This window comes from Eretmochelys imbricata, chromosome 3, assembly GCF_965152235.1.
Source record: "Eretmochelys imbricata isolate rEreImb1 chromosome 3, rEreImb1.hap1, whole genome shotgun sequence".
In the NCBI taxonomy this organism is placed as follows: domain Eukaryota; kingdom Metazoa; phylum Chordata; order Testudines; family Cheloniidae; genus Eretmochelys; species Eretmochelys imbricata.
In genome coordinates, this window is record NC_135574.1 from 147,230,061 (window position 1) to 147,255,777 (window position 25,717).

The window sequence follows — 25,717 nt, forward strand, 5'->3', positions numbered from 1 at the left end:
CAGATAAATTACTGTATTATCCCACAGTTACTTGAGTAAAATTTCTAATTTTTTAACAGTGAAATAAAATCAGAAATAACCAAAATTGTGAGAAAATAAATATCTAGGTACTAATCCATTTTTCCAAGGAAAAATTACACCGAAATATCTTTTAAAAGAATCTGTTTATTAAAAGGTTAAGTGTGTGTGTGTGTGTGTGTGTGAGAGAGAGAGAGAGAGAGAGAGAGAGAAATTATGAGCTTGTAGACACAGACTGGCCTTTGTAAATTTCTTTTTTTAAAGATCTATGTCTCACTCACTTTCCAAACATTCATGACGCCTGCTTGACTAACCCTCAGTCACAGCTGTGTAAACAACAGACTTTTAAAGTGCTGAACAGATAATGGGAGGAGAAACCATCACATCAAATATAAAATGGGAATAAATAATCACATGATGAGAATGTTTCTCCTTCCTCCTGGGACAGCCTCCGAAGCTCTTTCCCTGGTAAATGGTGTGAAAACTTCCATGGTGTTTCTGCTATTTAAGCCTTTGGCCCTGATTCAGTTAGACATGTGGCATATGTCCAAAGAAAATGTATAACTTGGTGGTTAAAGTACTGCTCTCTCACCTTGGAATAACAGATTTAGTTCAGTTGAGTTTCTGCGACACATGATAGTCTTAATTTGGTTCCTATTGGACATCAGCTGATACCACAAAACCATCGTACTTTATGAAATGCAGTACATTATGGAAAATTGTAATTATCTGATGAAAGGAGACCACAGATTAAACTAACAAAGATGAAATAGCACTCAGCTGGGTGTTTCCCTCAATGTATACTTCTTACATTGGCAAAACAGCAAAGGAGAGTTTGCATTGTTGGTGGCAATGTGGTGTCTGCCAGCCCCTCAAACTCCACAAACCAAAACATTCACTTTTCTAAGGAAGTTAGAAACAAATTCAAATGTATGTTTAGAACTAAAAGCCATAAATATCTATTATAATCTCTTTAATTAAAACACAATAATAGGCACAACAAAATGAATATTTTGAGCACGCTAATGTTAAAACAATTGTAGCTAATGAAAATTAAAGAGAATAAGCTTAGTAAAACTTACTTTCTTATGTGCAACATTTTCATTTCATCATATTTTACAGATACTTGAAACTTGACTTTTTATTGCCTATTACTTTTTTGTTTGTTTGATGTGTGTGTGTGTGTGTGTTGGGGAGCAGTGGTGGAAGTAAGAGCCTGAGGTTCATTTTATTCCCCCAGCCTCTGTTTTATCTTTTCCACCTTGAGATCCCACATCCTAACCACTATCCTGACAACAAACAGGACTGGATGGGATTGGGAATGGTCCATTCCATAATTGGCATAGAGAGGCTGCTTTTGAACTCCTTAAAGGCCCAGAGAATGAGGTTAAATTCTAGGACAGTGAAGTGAACCTGGGTCTCCCTCATAATGGTATAAACAACTATCACTTGACCAGCCTGATGTATTTTCCTGGACATGCAGGAAGAAAGACAGGATGTGAGGGATGCGCTTTAATTAGGTCACAACTTTGTCAATTTAACTCATCTGGGGACTCATACAGGTCATCCTTCCTTCCTCACTTGTTTCCACCTATCTGAAGGGTGCTGTCAGCCCCCTGTCCTTCCAAACCGCGTCCTAGCCTATTGTTGTGACTCCACAGAAGGAGGGTGGTGAGGATTAAGGGGCTGGGAAAAGGAGGTTGTCTTCTCACCGTGCAACACATTAGGAGCCCCAACTCCGTTTCCCATCCTTCTCCTAAATCCACTTCCAGCTCCAGTGAATCAAGGAACCAGACCCCTGTGGAATGAATGCCTGCACTGGACACTGCCACCTGCTAAGTTACAATATCTTGAGCCTTACCTCCTGACCTGTCCTGCCAGGTCCCTAAGCTGCTACGGGGAAGGCAAAAAAACCCACCCTGCCACAGCTAATGTGTCAGTGAGGGAAACATTCCTTCCCAGTCCCCAAAAAGGCAACTAGTGCAGTGCCCACAGCAAACCACTAAATATGGTCCTTCTCTGATCCCTTGGGTGGGAGGGTGGTAGCTATTAATTTGGGTGTGAGAGAGGGCTCCCTCCAAAGGGACAAGTTATATATACTGTGCCCTAAGAGCACGGGGCACCAATGGCTTACCTGAGCCCCTCCAGCCAGCCTCCAGGTTCGGTGATGTTTTGGCTCCCTCTGCATTTGAAGGAGGGGGGGACCCTTAAAGGAGCCATGACTTTTTTCTTTCTACTGACGAGACAAAGACAAATCTTTGAGGTTGCAAGCCAAATATAAATAAAAGAACAATAAGACAAACAACACAATGTAACCACATGGAAGCTTTGATCTCAATTCTTATATAACATAATGATTTTGAAATACATTATAACAGAAGCATAAAATAAAGATTTCATCTCTTCCTGTAAATTAGTGACAATTTCAAAAAATGTCTCATGACAGTAACATTACCTTCTAGTCTCAATGGAAATGAATCAAATTTCAAAATATATGAGAATCAGCCAACATAGAATAATTTTGGATAGCTCTTTGTTGTATTGCTTTTGATGGTTGTTGTCACATGTTAAATGCTGAGTATGAATAATTTTCTAACAGGAAAAAGAAATGTATTTTTCATCCTAAGAAACAAAAATAATTTCCACTTGAAGTTTCTCTCATCTCAGATCTTACCAAAGGTGAATATTTAGTGGAAGTTTAAGGTTAGATGGACTAAGTGTTTTGGAAACATGAAAGATTTGAGTGCTTTTTCCACTGTTACGTGTTGTCATATTTCTAAAATGGCTTGCTCTAAAACCGCCAAAGATATTTTATTCATTTGTCTTGAAGGAGAACACCACAGTGCCCTTTAACTATAGTTTGGTAGGTTTTGATAAGTTTTCTTGTTATTTATTGTGTTAGTAACTATGTTTTGTAGAGTTATGCACTAGGTATTTGAGAACTCTGTGAGATCATAAATTCCTTAAAACTGTGGATGATAGACTAGACTCAGGGCCGGCCTTAGGGAAAATGGCACCCTGAGCGAACTTGTATTTTGGTGCTCCTGGTCCCTGTGGGCTCCCCAGGCTCCCCACCCCTCCTTCACTCCTAACCCTGTACTGTGCCCCCTTCGGCCCTAACCCTTGTACCCCCCCCCCGCACCCCTAACTCTTGCCCCCTCCTCCTCTCCTAACCCCAATCACTGTGCCCCAATCTCTGCACACCCTTCACACCTAAGCCTGCACCCCCTCCTGTGCCCCAACCCTACATTGTGCCCCCTTCCTCCCAACCCTGTACTCTCCTCCTGTACCCCAACCTTTCCTTAACCCCTACACTGTGCACCCTTTGCCCCAATCCCTGTTCCCTCCTGCACCCCTAACCACTACTCTGTGCCACCTTCACCCCAACCTCTGTACTCCCCTCCTGCGCCCCTAACCCTTGCACCTCTCTTCTGCAGAGTCAGTATATTTTGATTCCTTTGCTTATTGCTTTCAAATACTGCTTTAAAGTACAATGCAACTGCAAAACCCACCTTAACATAAGAGCGAGACATGTCCCCTGGTTTCAGGTCAAAGAAAGCACGGCCAAGGTCCTGTGTCCTGAAGAAGGAATTATGCCTTGTTCAGCTGCTGCTGTTTGGGAACTACGTCTTCTCCATTTCCCTACTGTGCTTAAGCTCTGTAAAAGGCATAATTTATCTAAAAACTGATGTCATTCTAGTCCAGTATATTAGGCACCAGACTGAGAGTCAGGAACCTGGGTTATGTTCCTGTCATTCACATTGACTCACTATATGATTTTGTATAAGTCACTTAGGACGTAATTTTCAGTAGTATTGAACTCTTTTCTTCCACTGAAGTCACTGGGAGCTGAGAGTGTTGAAAATCAGACCTTTTCACTCTCTCTGCCTCGCTTTCCACGTCTGTAAAATGTTTACTAACCATTGGGAAGTGTTTTAAGTGAAAAATGTATGAAAAGCAACTTTGTAAGTGCTAATTATCGTTTTTAATAATAAAAGTAGAGGTACGTGCATGACTTAAACATAGTAGAAGTACAAATATGGAAGCTCTTCCAACACCTAAATCTGCAAACAGCGGTCTGAAAATCAGGGGAAAGATTTTGAGGATTAAAAAATCCACCAAATTTTTTTGCCAACACATTTTTCTCTCCGAGGACTCTGGCCCTGAAGATAGAAAATGGTGCTATGACAACATCATGCAGTTGCTTTTTTCCTGTATCTATTATCAAACTGATTAATTTGACATATTATTTTATTATTTTTCATCTTTAGATTTACCAGTAGATGTTGGTCAACCTGCAGATGAAAAGAAGGAATGCTACTACAATCTAAACGATGCTAATTTCTGTGATAATGTGTTGACATCCAACATCACCAAACAAGAATGTTGCTGTACGTTGGGTGCTGGCTGGGGGGATAACTGTGAAATCTTCCCATGCCCCGTCTTTGGAACTGGTAAGAGGAGGCTTTCCATCCAGCAATAGTTTCTCAAGGGTTGTGCTTTATATTAGTATAGATATCCTTGGCTTTCATGAGGGCTGTCCATAAAGGGCCATCTCCTAAAGCAGCTTACTCCAAACTTATCCAGGCGAAATGTCCACTCACGCAAAGGCAATAGGAAGAATTAGTCTCTGGTGTAACTCCACTGGCTTCATTGGAATTACAGCAGGGATAAATATGACCCATTATTTTTCTATGGCCCACACTATTTCCAAATGATTTTTAAAGCAACAATATTTCTGATCCAGGTTTTTGCCAAATATTATTGTAATGTTACAGTTATATTTCTCCCCATAAAGTAACAAATTAAGATGAGTATTTTTTATTTTTGTCTGGCTGTCATTAGTCATAGCAACGTATTTTATGCAGCAATGTGAAACATTAGAATAGATGTATAACATGACATTAATTTTACATTCTGCTACCTACTGTATAATACAGTTAATCATGCTGTCTGCACAACATTTTTTAGCCTTTAAATGCCAATTAGAAGAGCATAACCATATGCTCTTTGGCATAAATATTGATAACAGTACTTGAAGCACAGTGTGTAAACAGTGATGGCTGATATTCAATATCCAGCTGGAATAAATCATTTAAGATTAGAACATGTGTAAATTCTTCAGAATGCATGAGATAACTTTTAAAAGAAAAGTGATTTCTTGTTCTCAGTTCTTATCTTAGCCACATCTTTGAACTGGTGAAACTGTGCCTATTGCTGTGTGTTTTGGAAAGAGCCACTATACTTAAAAATATAAAAGAGGATTTGTTTGCATTTGAGCCTATGCCATCTCCAACATAACGTAATTCATTCCCTCTGTGAGCCAGATGATGCAGTTCTTACTCAGTTCCTGCTGAGGCAAAACTTTTTGAAGACAATGGTTAAATTCCTGTTGAAGTCAATGGAAGTTTTGCCTGTGTTATGACCGCAGCATTTGGCCATAAGGTTATACCTAGGTGTATAAGATTGCCCAAAGGGAATTAATCAGAGGAAAGGTTGCCTAAGATTTCTGAGAACGTATTAGTGAACATGAAAAGTTTATCATCTGTTACAGTTCTAGAATCCTAAATAACTGCTTTTTTCTGATATGATTTTTTTGTTTATTTCTCTACCAGCTGAATTTACTGATTTGTGTCCTGAAGGAAAAGGTTTCATCCCCTCTAGTGATTCATCATATGGAGTCATTACACAGAATTACAGAGGTCAGTATCAATTAGATATGCTAACTTGTATTAAATATGAACATTTCAGAAATTCTAATAATAGATCGTTTACGTAACCAGCAATGTCAGCATATTACTTCAGTTTTTCAACATGACAGAAACAGCATCTTGAAGTAAAATGTTACTCCAAAATACTTACCTTATGGTAAACCTGTATTTAGGACATAACACTATTATAGTTTTTTTCTTTATTATTCACATTTTATTCATCTTAGGTGCTGTAACACTTATAGTATTTTCCCTGTATTCATCTTACACTGTAAGAGCAGATGTTTAAAACACATAACCCCAAAGATCAGCTTTTGCTCATGTATAAGTACCACAAACCAGTCTTTAATTTATAAATAACAAGTGTTTTTAACAGTTATGGGGAAGGTTCTGTCCTGCATTAGCACGCAGGCTACAAGGGGAATGAATGATTGATGCTTAAGTTATTCTGAAAATTGAAAATAAACTTAGCAATGCTATTTAGAACATAATGCCATATACAATAATCTGTGAAGAAATGGACATTACTGGAGAGAGCAAAATAGAATATGTGCATGAGAGAAAGAGAGTATGTAGGCAAAAAACTTTATTAACAAGGAAGAGCAAGATCAGTAAAATTCCTTTGTTGAGTTAGTGAAGTCTGAAACTACTGTTAATAATTCAGGAAAGTATATTTTCCACAATGCGTGGCATAAATACATTGTAATTTTATTTAGTTAGAAGGAAATGTGCATAGTTGCCTTGAGTTATAAAGTAGCTACAGTATTGCTACATAAAATTACATTTGTTCATATCAGACTTGCAGTTTTACAGATCAAATATTTAATAACTCTGACGTTAGTGTACATTTATATTACATTAAAAATGCAGTATAATGTAACATACAGTATCTGAAAAGAGCAGTAGCATCACATAGTTAATATGTTTAGCTATGCCAACATCACCAATAGCTAAGTCAGAAACAAAGTCCTTAAAAGTTATGCCATATAGGGCCTGATTCTGAGAGATGATGAGCATCTGCTATGTCCATTAAAATCAGTGGGAGTTACAGGTTCTTGTTGCTTCTCAGGAATAGGCCACTAATTTTTGTATCTGAATTAGTGGCGAAGGATTGCCCAGTGGCTATGGCATAGGACTGGGATTCAGTAGACCTGAATTCAAGTCTCTGCTCCAGCACAGGCCTCCTGTGTGACCTTGGGCAAGTCGATTAATTTCGCTGTGCCTTACTTCCTCATCTGTAAAATGTAGATAATAGTACTTCCCTACCTGACAGGAATATGATAAGTATAAATACATTAAAGATTGCGAGGTACTGAGATTCTATGGTAATAGAGGCCTTGACAGATTGACAGATAATATATAGATGAATCAGAAAGATTTCATAATTCTCTTTTTAAGTACCTGAAAAAGACATCATGGATCTATAGCAGATTGTACAGAACTGGGAAATCCAGTTTCCGAGTACAGTTCTTTTTGGATGGAGCAGGCACATGATATTATTTGTGTCTTTGCTATGCTTATTTATTCTTTGCAACAAAAAATTGGCACACTTGATTTGTATGTGTATAGGCATCTGAGATAAAAAGCTTCTTTGATTGGTTATGCTGCCTTGCAGTTGATGACATCTGCAACTGCTACAAATATTAAAATATGGAAATTAAAATATTTTATAACTAGATATGTTTTCCAGGAAAACTCTCACCATGTTAACAAGATTTTTGCATTGAATAAGTTTTGGCAATATCCTTATAAATAGCAGATTTATAGTGGAGACAGTGGACCTGCAAATGGACAGATTATTTTGTAAAATGCGACATTTCTCTCTTCCATTAACACATCATGTATTTATTTTGCTTTCATCTGCATGCTTCTTTTTGCAGGAGTAACCCATATATTTTTAATTTGGAATTTATTGCAAAAACAAATGTATGTTCCCCAGCTCTCCCACTTTTCCCCAAAACCACATATTCTGTTTCCATAAGAAAAGGTGGACAGTCACTCGGCTATGTGATTTTTTTTTAATTAATCATTATAATGGGCTTGCTGCTAAACAATCAAACTTAAAAAAATATTTAATGTTTAAAATTGCTTAGTGGCTGGAAAAGTGACTGTAAAAATATTTTTATAGTCCTTTCAGCTCTTCTGGAAAAGTAAGTAATTTAATAATTCACCTTGAGAACTGTTCAGCAGATGGAAAAAATAGTTCATAGTGACATTCTTGTTACCCTGGTGTAAATCTGGAGTGACACTGTTGAAGCCAATGGATTAATGCCAGGGGAATTGAGTGCAGAATTTGGCCCAGTTTATCTGCTATACATTGTACCTTTCATTCTTCATTGGCATTTCTAACACCAGCCTGGTTTAAACGAAGTAATAGAGTAAATGTTTGGTAAACTAAAAGAAAAAGGGGCGGAAAAAGGAAGCAAATTCCAAAAGTAACAAAAAGTAAAAGCTTGGTAGAAAGTAAATAAAACCGTAGAAAAGTAAGTATGTGTTAGCATGGTTTATATTTTTCAATGAAACCTTATTAAGAGCACTAATTCATTTTAGATATTGTTGATTCTATCTGCTAAGAATATGCTTCATTGTATGTTTAAATATGGAGTATACTGTGACTATTGAGATGTCTGATACATACTGCCTACTTCTGGGAAAATATCTCTTGTTCTAAATTGTATCAAATGTCCTCAGATACAATAGTGATGAATGTCTTTATAATTGTACATAGCAACAGTAATAATTATGTCTGTGTGTGGGAAATCTTTATTGAGGTTCCCTAAACAAGTACAAAACCAACAAAATAAATCATGAGCACAGCAGAAAATAACCTCAGGATTCTAGATCATACACAGTGGAGGAAGATAGAGGGGGTGCTCAGTCAGTAAACATGTGCAGAGAGCAAAACAGCGATTATAAGGAGCACAGTCAGGATGAGTGCTTGGTCAAGCCACACAATAGTAAAAGGATGATGCAGGCAGGAAAGATGATGATCACCCACAGTGGAAATGTGATGGGCAAAGTAGGCCATGCTGGAATGAGAAATACATGATCCTAGCCAAATACAGGTAAAAACGACATGCTGCACACTTGCAGGTGGTACACAACCATCACAAACAGTTGTGCCATACGACTGGATCCCAGGTCATCTCTATTAACGGTATTAGGACAATCCATCCAGCAAGCACCACTGCTGTTTGCGTATATCATAGAAACTCCCAACTATGGAGCGAAATCCTGGCTCCATTGAAGTCAATGTGAGTTTTGCCACTGACTTCAGTGGGGTCCGGATTACCTCCGTTGCTTCAAAATGGAGGAGACAAAACCTAACAACAGATTTACATATACGTAGACAATTGTTGAACTGAGACAGTCACAGAAGAGGAAGTTCAGCCAAACAGAAGAAAGGACAAATGGTATGTGGAAGGCACAGTCAGTCCTCTTGGTCTGTTCTGCTTGGACCTAAGGCCAATTACAAAGCAAAAATACAGGAGGTGCCAACTGAGTGCTGTCGATTTCACATAGCCTGGACTGTGAGGAAATGTTTTTATGCCTGTGTACTGCTCTGTGTATAGTACAGGGTACTTGGGCCATGGCTGCCTCTGCCCTGTTTAGTAAGTTTATTGTCACCTCTTTCTCCTGCTCTAACCAGTGGGTTTTATCTCTTTGTCAGAACTGTCTTTATGTTGTTGTTTGCTGTCTTAGTAAACTTTTTCTTCCTTAGCTTCAGTCTGCATCAAAGTATATAGGATGCATCAGGGCTACACCACTTCAGTATTCTGGATTCAACAGGAGCTGTCCTTACTCACTTTGGATCTATAAGATTGTTTTGTGTGACTCTGGGAATTAGCCTTGTTCACAGTCCAGCATGTGGACATCTACAACATTGCTGCAGTTTGTGCCTCCCACTAATTTGAATTGGCAATATAAATCCAAAATCTTCTTTAGTAGCTTACCAGTTTGGGCACCCTTGCTCACATGGAGTAGTCCCTTCCTTTTGAAGTAGCTACCCACAGAGTAAAGGACTGCTCAGCATGACAGAATTGGGCTGTATGGAAATACAATAGTATTTTATCTTAGTATCCACTTTGTCACCTTACAATCTGCCCTGAGTAAGATATAGTGCATAGCTGCAGCAACCCAGAATCAGACAAGAGAATAAATTGTGTCTCAAAGTCACAATTCCTTCCCTGCTTCCCCCTTGCTCTGGGAAGGGACTAAGTTACTGCACCCTTTTTTGTGGAGTGACTGATTTCCCCCATGCATCCAGCTAAGTTACTCTGGCTACCAAATAAGGAGGCAGAACCAAGGCTCCCCCAGCTCTCCACACCACACTCAACCCAGTCCCAAATCATTTGCTCGCAGTGGCAAGTAGCCCTGGCTATGCTCCCAACAGCCAGAGTCACAGTCTGAACAGGGGAGTAAGTGGGGCTTGCTCTATAGTCCCCTACATGACTGAGTAAGGGCTGTAACTGTAGTTTTCTCTACAGATGCAGATGAATGCCTGCTCTTCGGACAAGAAATCTGTAAAAATGGCTTCTGTCTGAACACACAGCCAGGTTATGAGTGTTACTGTAAACAAGGCACATACTATGATCCTGTTAAACTCCAGTGCTTTGGTAAGTTCTTTAATGCCTCACTGTACATTATAATGGTATGCAGATGGGCATGATAAGCAGAGTTATGCAGTAAAAATGCAAGGCTGAAATGTGGTATTTATCCAGAGCTCATAGTAAGGGAAGCACAGAGCTTCTTTACTCCTGTAGCATCTTTTTAAGGGGTGCACCATGCTCCCCCTTCCTCCTGCATGGCTGGCCAGCTCTCCTGAAGGACATATGGTGGAGGAAGGTAGAACCAGGACTCTGCCTACTCCCTTCCTTCTTCTCAGCAAATTGCTCCCAGGGGCTTGCATGTCAGCAGCAGCCCCTGTGCTCCCCAGAGAACAGGAGCTACTAATCAGAGTGGCCTTTGTGTGCAATGCACAAGGTGAGAGGAAACTACTCCCTCTCTCGCCACACACTGCTGCTTCAATCTACGGGATACAATCTAGCTTTCTGTTCTTTGTACACAAATCAGGCACTGAATGCCTGTATGCTTTATCCCACTTTAACTTTGGTAAGTGTGCAGTTTTTAACACAATAAATTGAATTAACACTATGATTTTTATTAAGTACAGATTTCTCCACAAAGAGTTAATATGCAATATGGAATTACAATTCAGGTCACTGATGTAACATAAGCACGTTCCTTTTAGTCTGCAGAACCTCTTACTCCTTTATGCTTGCCATTTGATTGAAACTTATTCATAAGTGTGACCGTGACTTTTGCAGCTTCAGCGGAAAACCATATAGACTATGCAGAATAACATAATGAAAGGAAGTAATTTTTGAAACCACAATAAGAGAGCCTTTCACCTGGGGTTTCTAAGACTATCTTCTACAAAGATATTTTCTTTTCTGATTTAATGTCATTTAAGAAAAACAGCCTGCTGTTTCCATAGGGCTGAATACTTGCTTTTCCTCTCTAAGCCAAGCTTACGAGGAGTAGAGCTGTGGTGGCCAAAAAGGAAGATCCTTTTCTCTCCGCAGAAGTACTGAGGGACCTTGGGCAGGGTGCTCATCAATGGTCCTTACTGCTACCGAATAAAAGAGCAGCATGCAGGCATTCTCTGCGGAATCTGCTGTGGATGCAGCTGGCATATCTATGGCACGCCCACCTGGGCCTGTGAAACACTGCAATGTGTTAATCAAGAGGCTGCTCAGTTCTTGAGTGCAATAGATCAGCATCCTGCCTCTCTCCTGTGCCGGTGCTCTGAGTAGGGTGAAGATGCTACCTGACTCCTATTCCTCCACTTGGGCATAGGTGCAGGCAGAATTTTTCCCTCTGTAAAATTGTATTTGGACTAATTCAGAGGTGGCACTTGGGGAAATCTGTTCTTAATTTAAGAATTTGTAGGCATTAATTTACACAATGCAACTTCTTTGATGTTGACTTTTTTTGGTGCATTTCTTCCCTTTTAAAGATACAGATGAATGTCAGGACCCAAACAGCTGTGTGGATGGCCAGTGCATTAACACTGAAGGATCTTACAACTGTTTCTGTACCCATCCAATGGTTCTGGATGCCACAGAAAAGCGGTGTATCAGACCAGCAGATTCAAATGGTATGCTCCATTATATGCATTATACTGTTCCTGTACAGGATCAACAACTGACACTGTTGACCATGAGGTGTTGTAGATATGGCTGCAGATCCTACCAATGTAGGTCACTATTGGGTGGCTCTGCTCCATTCTGAGGAAATCTCAGATGGTAGTCTTGTGCAGTTTTTTATCTATGCTGAGGACACGTTCATGTAATTCCACAGGGTTTCATCGTGTCCCCCAGTGTGTATATGGAACCATTGGGACTGTTAATGAGTAAGCTTGGTTTGAGGTATTTTCAATATGCTGATGACACCCAGCACTGGATCTCTATCTGTTCCAACCTTGAAGGTGAAGTGACCCAACCTGCCCAGCATCTCACTGAAATTGGGACTTGGGTGAGGGATAGCTGGCTAAGACTCACTCCAGACAAAACAGAGATTGTGTTTTTATAATAGAGGAAAGATATAGGAGTAAATAGTGGGAATTATATCTGTGCCTCTGATTACTCAATGGGATATGTCCCTCATTTGTCTCTCAGCTTTGTAACTGTAGGAAGTTTGTTTAGGGTACACTCCGTTCATTTTTTCAAGCTTTTCTCCACAACCAAGAGGGTTAGAATCTTACTACTTTTTTAATGAAAGCTGAGAATCTCACGCAAATTCTTAATTCCAGAAGAAGGGATTTTAAGAAAAACACCAAATATTCTAAGACTCATGATAAAATCGAAAGAGTTAGCAACGCTAACTATGGAATTCTACATCATACACATTTTTAGAAATGTTAAAACATTTGATTAATAGTGGTGTGTCTAGCAATGAATTCAATCCTCTGTTCTATGCAGCCAATGAAGAATTTAACCATCTAAGAGGTTTCCATAATAGGGGGTACTAGTGCAGATTGATTGAACATTTTATTTTATGTGGATCATATAATAAATCTCTATAAATCCTTACCTAAAACTCAACCAGACAGTGGTGTTTTAACTAAACAAACTATGGACAAGATTATGCTGGGCCCCTGCATGGATGTGCCAGGAGGGGAGAGGGCCAAGAGTCTCCAGACAATGCAAGCACTAAGGCTAGCAGAAGAACAATCTTTGTACTTGGGAAGTTCATAGTGCTCCTGTTTTTTAACTGTTGGCACTAGCCTCTCTAAAGTAGAGAGGGAGGAAAAAGGGCAACAGTACAGCCACTAGCATGCAGAGTTCATTGTGTATAGATGGGATGGTACTTGCACCTTTCTTCCCACTCTCCTTTCAGCTCTCTGGAGCTCAGGGAGGCAATGTACAGTGTCTTAAAGGCACAGTGAAACTCTAATTCTATCATTTGAAGCCTCTGGCTACATGTGCTGTAAAAGGTGGATCTAAACTCAGGTAGTCTTCATGCTTTCAGAATACCACATTTTCCTTGTGAGTTGGGGTTCAATCCTATGATTTTACATGTAGTGTGTGTAGTTGAAGTTGTATTTGTTACACCATGTAACAAATGCGGTTACTACAACTCACCAGAGGATGACAGTTCCTTTTCGTGACAACTTTTGTGGTTTCAATATTTGTTTTCATTCTGCATTGGAACAAAACAGAACCATTCAAATATTTTCACAAAAGGAAAATGTCAGTTTTCTGAGCCAAAAAGGCAGCTTTTCTATTTGGGTTTATTTCTGGGTAGGTGTGGTCAACAGTGGTCAGAGAGCCCTGGAACTCAGAAACCTTCCTGTCAAAAACCTAATTGAAACCAATATGTCCCTACAAAACATTTCAGCATTGACAAAACAGCATATTTTGACAAAAATATTGTGTCAAAAATATTCCACCCATCTCTAGCGGACAAACTTCTTAAACTGTCTTACTGATACAATCTTTACCCAGTGTAAGGAAATCCAAGTTAATGTATTTTAGGGTTCACTCCTTGGATGGGATTTCCAAAGCACTTAGCGTTGACCTAACTCAGCTCCCACAGAAGTTAGTGGAAGTTCCATTGATTCCAATAGGAGTAGAATTAAGTCAATGCTGAGCACTTTGGAAAAATCGCACTCCTTGGCAAAGAATTTCAGAAGTGACTAGAAACTCAGTGTGTCCCACTCTTGGGTGCCTAGCTTGAGAATCTTTAAAGAAGCCTGTTTTTCTGAGAGTAGGTGCTCAACAGTTTCTGAATACCAGGACCCTTTCAGATTTCTCAAGTTCGACAGTCAACATTTGAGCCACTCCAAATCACTAGTCATAATCACGTAGTCATAATTTCTAAGTTAAACATTTGAATTCATTAGTAAACCCATCCAGCTTTGGTTTCATGTAAAGCAATAATGTTAGATTATTCTTGTAACCTTCATTTAGATAACACTGTATTTTACTAATGTCTTTGAAATAGTAAGAGCATTGTGGTACTGATGTAATACTGACTTCTCCTGCAGAACAAACTGAAGAAACTGAAGTCTACCAGGATCTTTGCTGGCAACATCTGAGTGAGGATTTTGTTTGTAGCCGGCCTCTGGTTGGAAAGCAGACTACATACACTGAGTGCTGCTGCTTATATGGTGAGGCCTGGGGCATGCAGTGTGCACTCTGTCCCATGAAGGACTCAGGTAAGGAAATGTACATTTCAGTTCCTAAGATGATTTTTAGAGCCAGTAGTCATTTTAATCTCTTTCCCTGTATTCTCAATACCTGAATTAATAGCATAAAAAAGAAATTGGCTGTCCATAAACCAATGCTGCTAAATGGAAATAACTAAAGTCCAGATTTTCAAAAATGACCTCTAATTTTTGCTGCCTCAGTTTTAAAAACACTGGGGCTTGACTTTCAGAAGTGTTGAGTGTGATGGGTTCAGTCACAGAGAACCCCTTGGGACTGTCACCTGATGTGCTGAGATTACCTCTGAGCCTCCCCGCCAGCTTGGGACTCCAGAACCCTGCCTTGTTGAGCCAGACACGCTAGCTGGCTGCAACACAGACCCAGGTCTGGTCCACACCCCCAAAGCTGCAGACTTTAACCAAAAACTGCTCAGCAGGTCACTTCTCTCCAGCACCCAGACACCCAGCTCCCTGTGGGATCCAAACCCCAAATAAATGCGTTTTACTCTGTATAAAGCTTATACAGGGTAAATTCAGAAATTGTTCGCCCTCTATAACACTGATAGAGAGATATGCACAGGTGTTTGCTCCCCCAGGGATTAATCACTTACTTTGGGTTAATTAATAAACAAAAGTGATTTTATTAAGTATAAAAAGTAGGATTTAAGTGGTTTCAAGTAATAACGGACAGAACAAAGTAAGTTACCAAGCAACATAAAACAAAACACGCAAGTCTAAGCCTAATACATTAAGAAACTGAATCCAGGTAAATCTCACCCTCAGAGATGTTCCAATAAACTTCTTTCACAGATTAGACTCCTTTCTAGTCTGGGCCAATCCTTTCCCTGGTACAGTTCTTGTTAGTACAAGCTCAGCTGGTAACTAGGGGTTTTCTCATGACTGCAGTCCCCTTTGTTCTGTTCCACCCTCTTTTATAGCTTTGGCACAAGGTGGGAATCCTTTGTCTCTCTGGGTCCCCACCCCTCCTTCTAAATGGAAAAGGACCAGGTTTAAGATGGATTCCAGTACGAGGTGACATGGTCTTATGTCCCGTGAGGCCCCAAGCCTTGATTCTTTCCTTCTTTCCATCCTGACTCACAGGAACACAGGAAGGCTTACAAGTAAACAGAGCCATTTACAACCAATTGTTCTAGATAATGGGAGCCATCAAGATTCTAAACCACCATTAATGGCCCACACTATGCATAATTACAACAGGACCTCAGAGTTAACTTCATATTTCTAGTTTTAGATACAAGAATGATACGTACATACAAATAGGATGAACACACTTAGTAGATTATAAGCTTTGTATTGATACCTTATAAGAGACCTTTTGCATAAAGCATATTCCAGTTACATTATATTCACATTCCAAGCATATTTTTCATAGAGCATATGGAGTGCAACGTCACATTGAGCATCAACCTTTCTCATTCATTTCAATTGTAATTGTGGGTGATTAGCACCTCTAAAACTCAGGCTTTACATTTTTTTTATTGGCATTCTGAAAATTAGAGCCATTTCAGAAAATGTAGGCCTGATACATTTTGCCCATTAATATTATAGAGCAAAATTCTGAGTAGGTTTATTTTCTTCTTATATGCTAACATATAGTAAATATTTAGAAAGAAATATGCTGCTTCTTATTGTGGTCTGGGGTAATATTAAGGTTTAATAGACTAGAGGGGAAGTTATGTTCATACAATGCTGCCTATTGAAAAAGTACCAGAGTAAGAAATTGTTTTTCAGCTGTTAACTTGGCAAGTTTCCTCTATAGCCCTGCTGGACTGCTTTGCTTTTCAGTGAATGATTTTTGTGAAAGAAGAGTTTATCATTCCACAGAGTTACTTTTATTTTATAGTTTTAAAATTTCTGTCCCTCTATGGCAGATGATGTAGCCTGTTCTCTCTCTCTCTCTCTCCCCACACACATATATGAATTTTACCTTCTACATAAATATTATGGATTTTAATAACTCATTTTTGCATATATACAGATGGAGCAATTATATCTTATACTAGACTGCCTTCAAAGGGACATACTGACGTAATAATGAAGTGTTACTAAAGGTATTGTGTAGAATAATTAGACCTACAGAAGAATGAGTCTTGGTCATTTAAGACAGATAAGGAAGCCTGCTAGGGGAGAAAGAAATGGGGTATTGCTATTGATTAGGGAAATGCATCCTCCCAGGGAATATTGCCTAATACTACTGACATTTTTGGAGCGTTAGCTAGCTGACATAGATAGTGGAAAATGAATGTGTTTGTCTTATTATTTCAAAAAAATATTGTTTTGTGTAAGGACACAAAATTCTTTTTATCAATATGACTGGAAGCTAAACGGGTATGGGGAGAAGTCTCTCTGGTTATAAACAGACCTCTTTCTGGGACTTGTGGCCTGAACACAGATCTGTTAGAGCAGCAGAGTTTTAAGCTGTGAGAGAAGAGATGCTATTTTATTCGATGAAAATGAGGTGATAAGTAATAGCCGATATGGATTTGTCAATAACAAATCACACCAAACCAACCTAATTTCTTTCTTCGACAGAGCAACTGGCTTAGTGGATAAGGGGGACATAATAGATGTGAGTTAAGTAAGGCTGGACTTAAGTACGGTTGTGGACACTTTCCCATATGACATTCTCATAAGCAAACAAGGGAAATATGGTCTAAATAAAATTACTCTAACGTGGTTGTACAACTGGTTGAAAGACTGTACTCAAAGTGTAGTTATCAATGGTTTTCTGTCAAACTGGCAGGACATATTGAGTCTGCGCCCATAGGTGTCTGTCCTGGGTCTGGTACTTTACAATATTTTTATTCATGACTTGGATAATAGAGTGGAAAGTGTGCTTATAAAATTTGCATCTGACTCTGAGCAGGGAGGGGTTGCAAGCACTTTGGAAGACAGTATAGGAATTCAAAATGTTTTAGATAAATTGGAGAATTGGTCTGAAGTCAATAAAATGAAATTCAATAAAGACAAGTGCGAAGTGCTGCATTTAGGAAGGGAAAGTCAAATTCACAAATACAAAATGGGGAATAACTGGCTAGGCAGTAGTACTGCTGAAAAGGATCTGGGGGGAATAGTGGATCACAAATTGAATATGAGTCAACAGTTTGATGCTGGTGGAAAAAGGCAAAAATCATTCTGGGATATGGTAATAGGAGTATTGTATGTAAGACATGGGAAGTATTTGTTCCTCTCTACTCGACACTGGTGAGTCCTCAGCTGGAGTATTGAATTCAGTTTTGGGCACCACATTTTAAGAAAGATGTAAATAAATTTGAGAGAGTCCAGTGGAGAGCAACAAAAATAGTAAGAGGGTTAGAAAATTTGACCTATTAGGAAAGGTGAACTGGACATGTTTAATCCAGAGAAGAGAAGGCTGAGGGAGAACACAGTCTTCAAATATGTAAAGAGGACAGTAATCACTTGTTCTCCATGCTTACAGAAGGTAAGACAAGAAGTAGTTTGCTTAGTTTGCAGCAAGGGCGATTTAGGTTAGATATTAGGAAAAACTTTCTAACTGTTACCCAAGGAAGTTGTGGAATTCCCATCACTGGAGGCTTTTAAGAATAGGTTAGACAAACACCTGTCAGGGATGGTTTAGATATACTTGGTTCTGCCTCAGCATGTGGGGGATGCACAAGAGGTCCCTTCCAGCCCTACATGTCTATGATGCTATGATTTTATGCCATGCCATATATAAGTAATATTTCAGTATTTTGTAATTTAGGCCTGGTGCACACACAGTTTTTGTACTAGTATAACTGTAGTTATACTCAAAAAGAAAAGGAGTCCTTGTGGCACCTTAGAGACTAACCAATTTATTTGAGCATGAGCTTTCGTGAGCTACAGATGCATCTGATGAAGTGAGCTGTAGCTCACGAAAGCTCATGCTCAAATAAATTGGTTAGTCTCTAAGGTGCCACAAGGACTCCTTTTCTTTTTGCGAATACAGACTAACACGGCTGTTACTCTGAAACCTGTAGTTATACTGTCGGCTGGTGGGAGAGGTGGTAATTTTTTACCAGCATAGTTATATCAGTCCAATCCCTAATGTGGACACAGTTTTATACCAGTATAAAGGTGCCTTTTACTGGTTTAGTTTATTCCCCTTCCTGTATAAGCAATCCCTGTATAAGCACTTTTTTACTGATATATACAGTAACTTCTTCCACTGTGTAGGAGTTGTATCATTTTAACCATACCGTTATAGTTAAAGTGGTTCAGTTTTTGTGTGTAGACAAGATCTTAGTGTTCTAAAGTATTAGCCTAGGTGTGTTTGTTTCTACTTATGTTTTATTTTTTATAATTTACTCACAATGGCCTTGAACCAGCAAAGCTTTTAAGCACATGCATAACTCCGCTTGTTCTAGTAGTTACCCATGTGTTTATATGCTTTGGAAGATCAGGACCTATTTCTGTAAGGCTAAAAATAAAATATGATTTTTGAATTGACTGGCTGGGGTAATTGTTGGCTGCTGCCCCCGAATAGAGCATGAAGTACGTTGGCTTCCCAGACAATAGTAAAAAAGGAGTAGGGGGATTGTTTCAGAAAGGAAATTGCAACCTTCTCCATGCCTTGTAAGCCAAGCAATGTCACAGAAAGGCTCCTGCGGACAATTCTGGGCATTGGAAGAGATGGTGACTCAGGGTAAGAGGTGCTTTTACGCTTGCCCTTAAAAGCATGACATTCAGCCAGTGATCGATTACTAAACTTACTATGTATCAAATTAATGCTTAACAGAACTGTGTGTTTAGTATAGTTAAAATAAGACTGGTAAGCATACTGTAGAGAAGAGTCCAGCACTGTCTGAGGGCCAGATGAAATGATCTAATAGGCCTTTCAGTCTCTAATTTCTGCAATTCTGTGATAAATAACTGAAAAGTATCAACTTCCAATCTAGCAGAAAAGTAACTAGAAGCCTGGTCTGCAGAGTTTGATTGCAAATCCATACAAAGAATCCTGGTTCAGGAGCAACCAGGGATTGGATCTTTCATCAGGAAAGTGGTTGAGCTCATTTCTGAAGTGACACAGAGGAGGGTTAGCCAAGTGAGGCCCTAATGCAGCAAACCCTCTTCATGTGATTACATTTCAGCATGTATGTAGTCCCATAAAAATTATGCACATGTGAAGGTGCTTGAGGATCTGGGTCTTTGTGCAGTTGGACAGTATTTCTGGGGGCTACAGAAATACGCTAAAAGGATAGCTAAACCATCAGCCAAGAGAGAATCAGAATAAAAAGTGTAGAAATGGCAGCTCTAAATTAAGTGGCAGAATAAATCCAAGGTTCCCCTTTGCACCATTCCTGTCTGGGGAGGGTTGGAGCCCCTGAGTGTAGCCCTTTAATTGGGGATTGTATTACCACCCCTGTCACTTGAATGCCCCCCTCGTGGCCGGGGTGCCGCTATAGTGCCTTATCCTTGTTTTCCCTTTCTTCAGGGCTCCTTAAACAAAACTTCACACAGTCTTGCTCAATCACAGCCCTTCTTTGGGGTCTGGATTTTTTATTAAATTAACAAAGTTCCCAAAAACAAACACAAAAGAAATCATCCACCCAGCCCTTCTCTTCCCTAAAGAACTGTCACTTCCTCAGGGATCACTGCAGGAGACTCTCTTTCCCTACAGCTTTACTCTGTAGTTCCCTCGCAGTAGGAAATACTCTCCCCTGTAGCTTCCTGCTGCCTTTTATATTTGAACCACCTGATTCCTCTCAGGTGGGGCTCATCTTGTAATCATCGCTAGCTTAGCCCCAGGTTCTCCAGCCCATGGGCAAGCCACCCTCTTACAGGGCTGATCCATGGAAGAAGAGAACCAGCAAAACAAGCTGTGGGGGGGTGTGTGTGTATGTATGTATGTATGTGTATATATATACACACACACTCTGCTTGTTTTGCTGGTTTTCCACACACATTTATAAAGTAAAATGATCATTAAAGATAGATAATGAAGGGAGAAGTAATGTTTAATTAACTTTTTATAGGTCAAATTTTCGAATTCAATTTATGTTTAAAATAGAAAATAGGAATGAATAATTCTTCATGCCATTCATAGAATCATAGAATATCAGGGTTGGAAGGGACCCCTGAAGGTCATCTAGTCCAACCCCCTGCTCAAAGCAGGACCAATTCCCAGTTAAATCATCCCAGCCAGGGCTTTGTCAAGCCTGACCTTAAAAACTTCCAAGGAAGGAGATTCCACCACCTCCCTAGGCAACGCATTCCAGTGTTTCACCACCCTCTTAGTGAAAAAGTTTTTCCTAATATCCAATCTAAACCTCCCCCACTGCAACTTGAGGCCATTACTCCTCGTTCTGTCATCTGCTACCATTGAGAACAGTCTAGAGCCATCCTCTTTGGAACCCCCTTTCAGGTAGTTGAAAGCAGCTATCAAATCCCCCCTCGTTCTTCTCTTCTGCAGGCTAAACAATCCCAGCTCCCTCAGCCTCTCCTCATAAGTCATGTGTTCTAGACCCCTAATCATTTTTGTTGCCCTTCGCTGGACTCTCTCCAATTTATCCACATCCTTCTTGTAGTGTGGGGCCCAAAACTGGACACAGTACTCCAGATGAGGCCTCACCAATGTCGAATAGAGGGGGACGATCACGTCCCTCGATCTGCTCGCTATGCCCCTACGTATACATCCCAAAATGCCATTGGCCTTCTTGGCAACAAGGGCACACTGCTGACTCATATCCAGCTTCTCGTCCACTGTCACCCCTAGGTCCTTTTCCGCAGAACTGCTGCCTAGCCATTCGGTCCCTAGTCTGTAGCGGTGCATTGGATTCTTCCGTCCTAAGTGCAGGACCCTGCACTTATCCTTATTGAACCTCATCAGATTTCTTTTGGCCCAATCCTCCAATTTGTCTAGGTCCTTCTGTATCCTATCCCTCCCCTCCAGCGTATCTACCACTCCTCCCAGTTTAGTATCGTCCGCAAATTTGCTGAGAGTGCAATCCACACCATCCTCCAGATCATTTATGAAGATATTGAACAAAACCGGCCCCAGGACCGACCCTTGGGGCACTCCACTTGACACCGGCTGCCAACTAGACATGGAGCCATTGATCACTACCCGTTGAGCCCGACAATCTAGCCAGCTCTCTACCCACCCTATAGTGCATTCATCCAGCCCATACTTCCTTAACTTGCTGACAAGAATACTGTGGGAGACCGTGTCAAAAGCTTTGCTAAAGTCAAGAAACAATACATCCACTGCTTTCCCTTCATCCACAGAACCAGTAATCTCATGATAAAAGGCGATTAGATTAGTCAGGCATGACCTTCCCTTGGTGAATCCATGCTGGCTGTTCCTGATCACTTTCCTCTCATGCAAGTACTTCAAGATTGATTCTTTGAGGACCTGCTCCATGATTTTTCCAGGGACTGAGGTGAGGCTGACTGGCCTGTAGTTCCCAGGATCCTCCTTCTTCCCTTTTTTAAAGATTGGCACTACATTAGCCTTTTTCCAGTCATCCGGGACTTCCCCGGTTCGCCACGAGTTTTCAAAGATAATGGCCAATGGCTCTGCAATCACAGCCGCCAATTCCTTCAGCACTCTCGGATGCAACTCGTCCGGCCCCATGGAGTTGTGCACGTCCAGCTTTTCTAAATAGTCCCTAACCACCTCTATCTCCACAGAGGGCTGGCCATCTCTTCCCCATTTTGTGATGCCCAGCGTAGCAGTCTGGGAGCTGACCTTGTTAGTGAAAACAGAGGCAAAAAAAGCATTGAGTACATTAGCTTTTTCCACATCCTCTGTCACTAGGTTGCCTCCCTCATTCAGTAAGGGGCCCACACTTTCCTTGGCTTTCTTCTTGTTGCCAACATACCTGAAGAAACCCTTCTTGTTACTCTTGACATCTCTCGCTAGCTGCAGCTCCAGGTGCGATTTGGCCCTCCTGATTTCATTCCTACATGCCCGAGCAATATTTTTATACTCTTCCCTGGTCATATGTCCAACCTTCCACTTCTTGTAAGCTTCTTTTTTATGTTTAAGATCCGCTAGGATTTCACCGTTAAGCCAAGCCGGTCGCCTGCCATATTTACTATTCTTTCGACTCATCGGGATGGTTTGTCCCTGTAACCTCAACAGGGATTCCTTGAAATACAGCCAGCTCTCCTGGACTCCTTTCCCCTTCAAGTTAGTCCCCCAGGGGATCCTGGCCATCCGTTCCCTGAGGGAGTCGAAGTCTGCTTTCCTGAAGTCCAGGGTCCGTATCCTGCTGCTTACCTTTCTTCCCTGCGTCAGGATCCTGAACTCAACCAACTCATGGTCACTGCCTCCCAGATTCCCATCCACTTTTGCTTCCCCCACTAATTCTACCCGGTTTGTGAGCAGCAGGTCAAGAAAAGCGCCCCCCCTAGTTGGCTCCTCTAGCACTTGCACCAGGAAATTGTCCCCTACGCTTTCCAAAAACTTCCTGGATTGTCTATGCACCGCAGTATTGCTCTCCCAGCAGATATCAGGAAAATTAAAGTCACCCATGAGAATCAGGGCATGCGATCTAGTAGCTTCCGTGAGCTGCCGGAAGAAAGCCTCATCTACCTCATCCCCCTGGTCCGGTGGTCTATAGCAGACTCCCACCACTACATCACTCTTGTTGCACACACTTCTAAACTTAATCCAGAGACACTCAGGTTTTTCTGCAGTTTCGTACCGGAGCTCTGAGCAGTCATACTGCTCCCTTACATACAGTGCTACTCCCCCACCTTTTCTGCCCTGCCTGTCCTTCCTGAACAGTTTATAACCATCCATGACAGTACTCCAGTCATGTGAGTTATCCCACCAAGTCTCTGTGATTCCAATCACATCATAGTTCCTTGACATCACCAGGACCTCCAGTTCTCCCTGCTTGTTTCCAAGGCTTTGTGCATTCGTATATAAGCACTTGAGATAACCTGTTGATCGCCCCTCATTCCCAGTATGAGGCAGGAGCCCTCCCCTCACTTTTGGAAGCATGTTTTGTTGATTCCAGTGAGAACCTTTGAATGCTCTTTGGCTTACATGGAATAATTGTTGTTGGTTTCCCCTTTAATATGTAGATACTATCTGCTTTTTATAAATAATCAAGCAGCAATCTAGTTATTACCAGCAACTAATAGAACACAATGTACAGTGTGCGTGCTAAATAAAAGCATATAACATTAAGATTCAGTATCTGCCTGCAGATGACCCACAAAGAAAGGCTGTGTCTCTCTTTTAAATGCATTTTTAAAATATTTTAAAATACTGAATTCTTTTTAAATGGTTGGGCTCAATGGTTTACTCGGTTACATGGGGCGCAGCTCCTATGGACTTTCCTGGAGGTTGAATCTTCATAACGGAGGGCAGAAATTAGGCCCATTATGTCAATAGGAACAGATGGGCCATCAGCATGGTGCAGTAAAGTATATAATTAAATGTAAACTATCAGGCAAACTACTATGATTTCACCAAAAATAACGATCTGATTGACCAGTTATTGTGGCAAAAGATTTCTGATATACAGTGAAACCTGGGAAGCAAGATATAACATACTGGCTTTGTATATAATGTGTGTTTCTCCTTGCTGACATTGCCTCCACAGTTACCTTCTAGGAATCACATTGCTGCCAAATTTTTTGGAGTAGTCGTGATGGTTGGTAGGGACCTGTATATGTCACTGAAGCCTTAACTTTATAAAAAAAGGTTGCCCCCACAAAAGTTCCCACTTCCTCTCTCTCTGCCAAATATTGTTGTCTAGGAAACTTCCTTTCCTTCTATGTTGTTTTGGGGTTTTGTAATAGAAAAGAAAAAGTAGTGTGACTACTGTGTGTGAAAAAATGTCAAATGAGGGATTATCCTTTAATGAACTTCCACAATGATCTCTAAAAGCTGCAAATGAAGATTTAGACTTCATTTCTTGTTTTTAAAGACCCTCTTTGCTAAGCTCCATCAGCCTGGCTCTCAAAAGCTTTCTTCCTCTTATCAAGAAATAGCCAGTGCAGGTTCTCACACACAGTATAGTTGCCACATACTACTTGAACAGACAGAGAAGAGTTCTGTTTGGACTGCCTCTCCGCTGGCAGGAGTGAGAGACTTTCTGGCAGACCATCTCGTTCAGAAAGAAGCAGACCAACTCAAATAGTCATTTAAACCATCAGGGGTGAATCATATATTTATGGGTCAGCCAGGAAGACTGGAACTAGTTTTCTACAAGTCAGAACAGGAGTTGGCTGAGGTACTGCTCAAGAGCACTTCAGAGCACAGGTATCTTTATTTTGTACTAGACAAATACTTCTATATGTCTTTCTTCCAAGTCCTCTTAGAATATCATAGAAGGGACCTCAGGAGGTCATCTAGTCCAATGCCCTGCTCAAAGCAGGACCAATCCCCAATTTTTGCCCCCAATCCCTAAATGGCCCCCCTCAAGGACTGAGCTCACAACCCTGGGTTTAGCAGGTCAATGCTCAAACCACTGAGCTATCCCTCCCCCCTCTTATCTATTACTGTTGATGTCTCTACACAAGAAGCCATGAGTTAATTTATCAGTCATCAGGGATGACTCTTTTCATTCCATTGAAAACTAATTCTTTCCAATTGAACGTGTTAAGTGAATACAGTTCATTTATGTGAATTTTAATAAGCACTGAAGGAACGGGTAGGATATTTGTATTCATTTGAAACCATGAGCCATGTTTTGATCCCAAATGGAACTGTTTTTTGGCACTATTATATTTTTCCTTGTGGAGCAAAGAATGTGAAAATAAGAGCCTTGTTTTTAACATGTAAGAACAATTATAGATAGAAACCCAAACCTTGGGAGCAGTTCACCACTTCAGGAACGTTTACCAAGGAAAACTTAGAGCTGAGTGAACTGAATGAATGAATCATTTGACGTTTTCAGTCTACGACACTTAAAAGTGATATCATTGGCTCAGGAGAGAGCTTTCACACTTCTGGGCCAGACGGTCATAGGTTCAAGTCCTGACTGGGGGCCCTAGAGTTGCTCCTTTGTCAAATACCTTATACCTTGTGTTCGACGGATTTACTACTGTAGCAGTATGCATATTTCTGTTGTTGGGGCACCCTGAAGATTTGTAACATACGTTAAGGAGGATCTGAGGGTGGGGGAAGCATTATCACCAGAACATTTTCATGATAAAATTGGTAGATCACAGAATGATCATTCAGTGACCTGCAGTTTCTTTTTTCCTTATATCATTCTTGTATCTGAGATTATAGATGACAGACATAAGAGAAAATATTGGACTGTCTGAACAGAGTTGCAGCCATTTGTCCGAC

General features: G+C 40.5%; 1 protein-coding gene across 1 annotated transcript in view; it reads left to right on the plus strand.

Annotated features, from left to right (window-relative positions):
* Positions 1–25,717, plus strand: part of LTBP1 (latent transforming growth factor beta binding protein 1) — a 375,845-nt gene that overhangs the window by 317,159 nt on the left and 32,969 nt on the right. Inside the window, exons 26-30 of the mRNA XM_077812182.1 lie at positions 4,290–4,472; positions 5,634–5,720; positions 10,217–10,345; positions 11,749–11,889; positions 14,281–14,451. Coding sequence (XP_077668308.1) covers positions 4,290–4,472; positions 5,634–5,720; positions 10,217–10,345; positions 11,749–11,889; positions 14,281–14,451 — 711 coding nt within the window. The remainder of the gene's footprint in view (positions 1–4,289; positions 4,473–5,633; positions 5,721–10,216; positions 10,346–11,748; positions 11,890–14,280; positions 14,452–25,717) is intronic.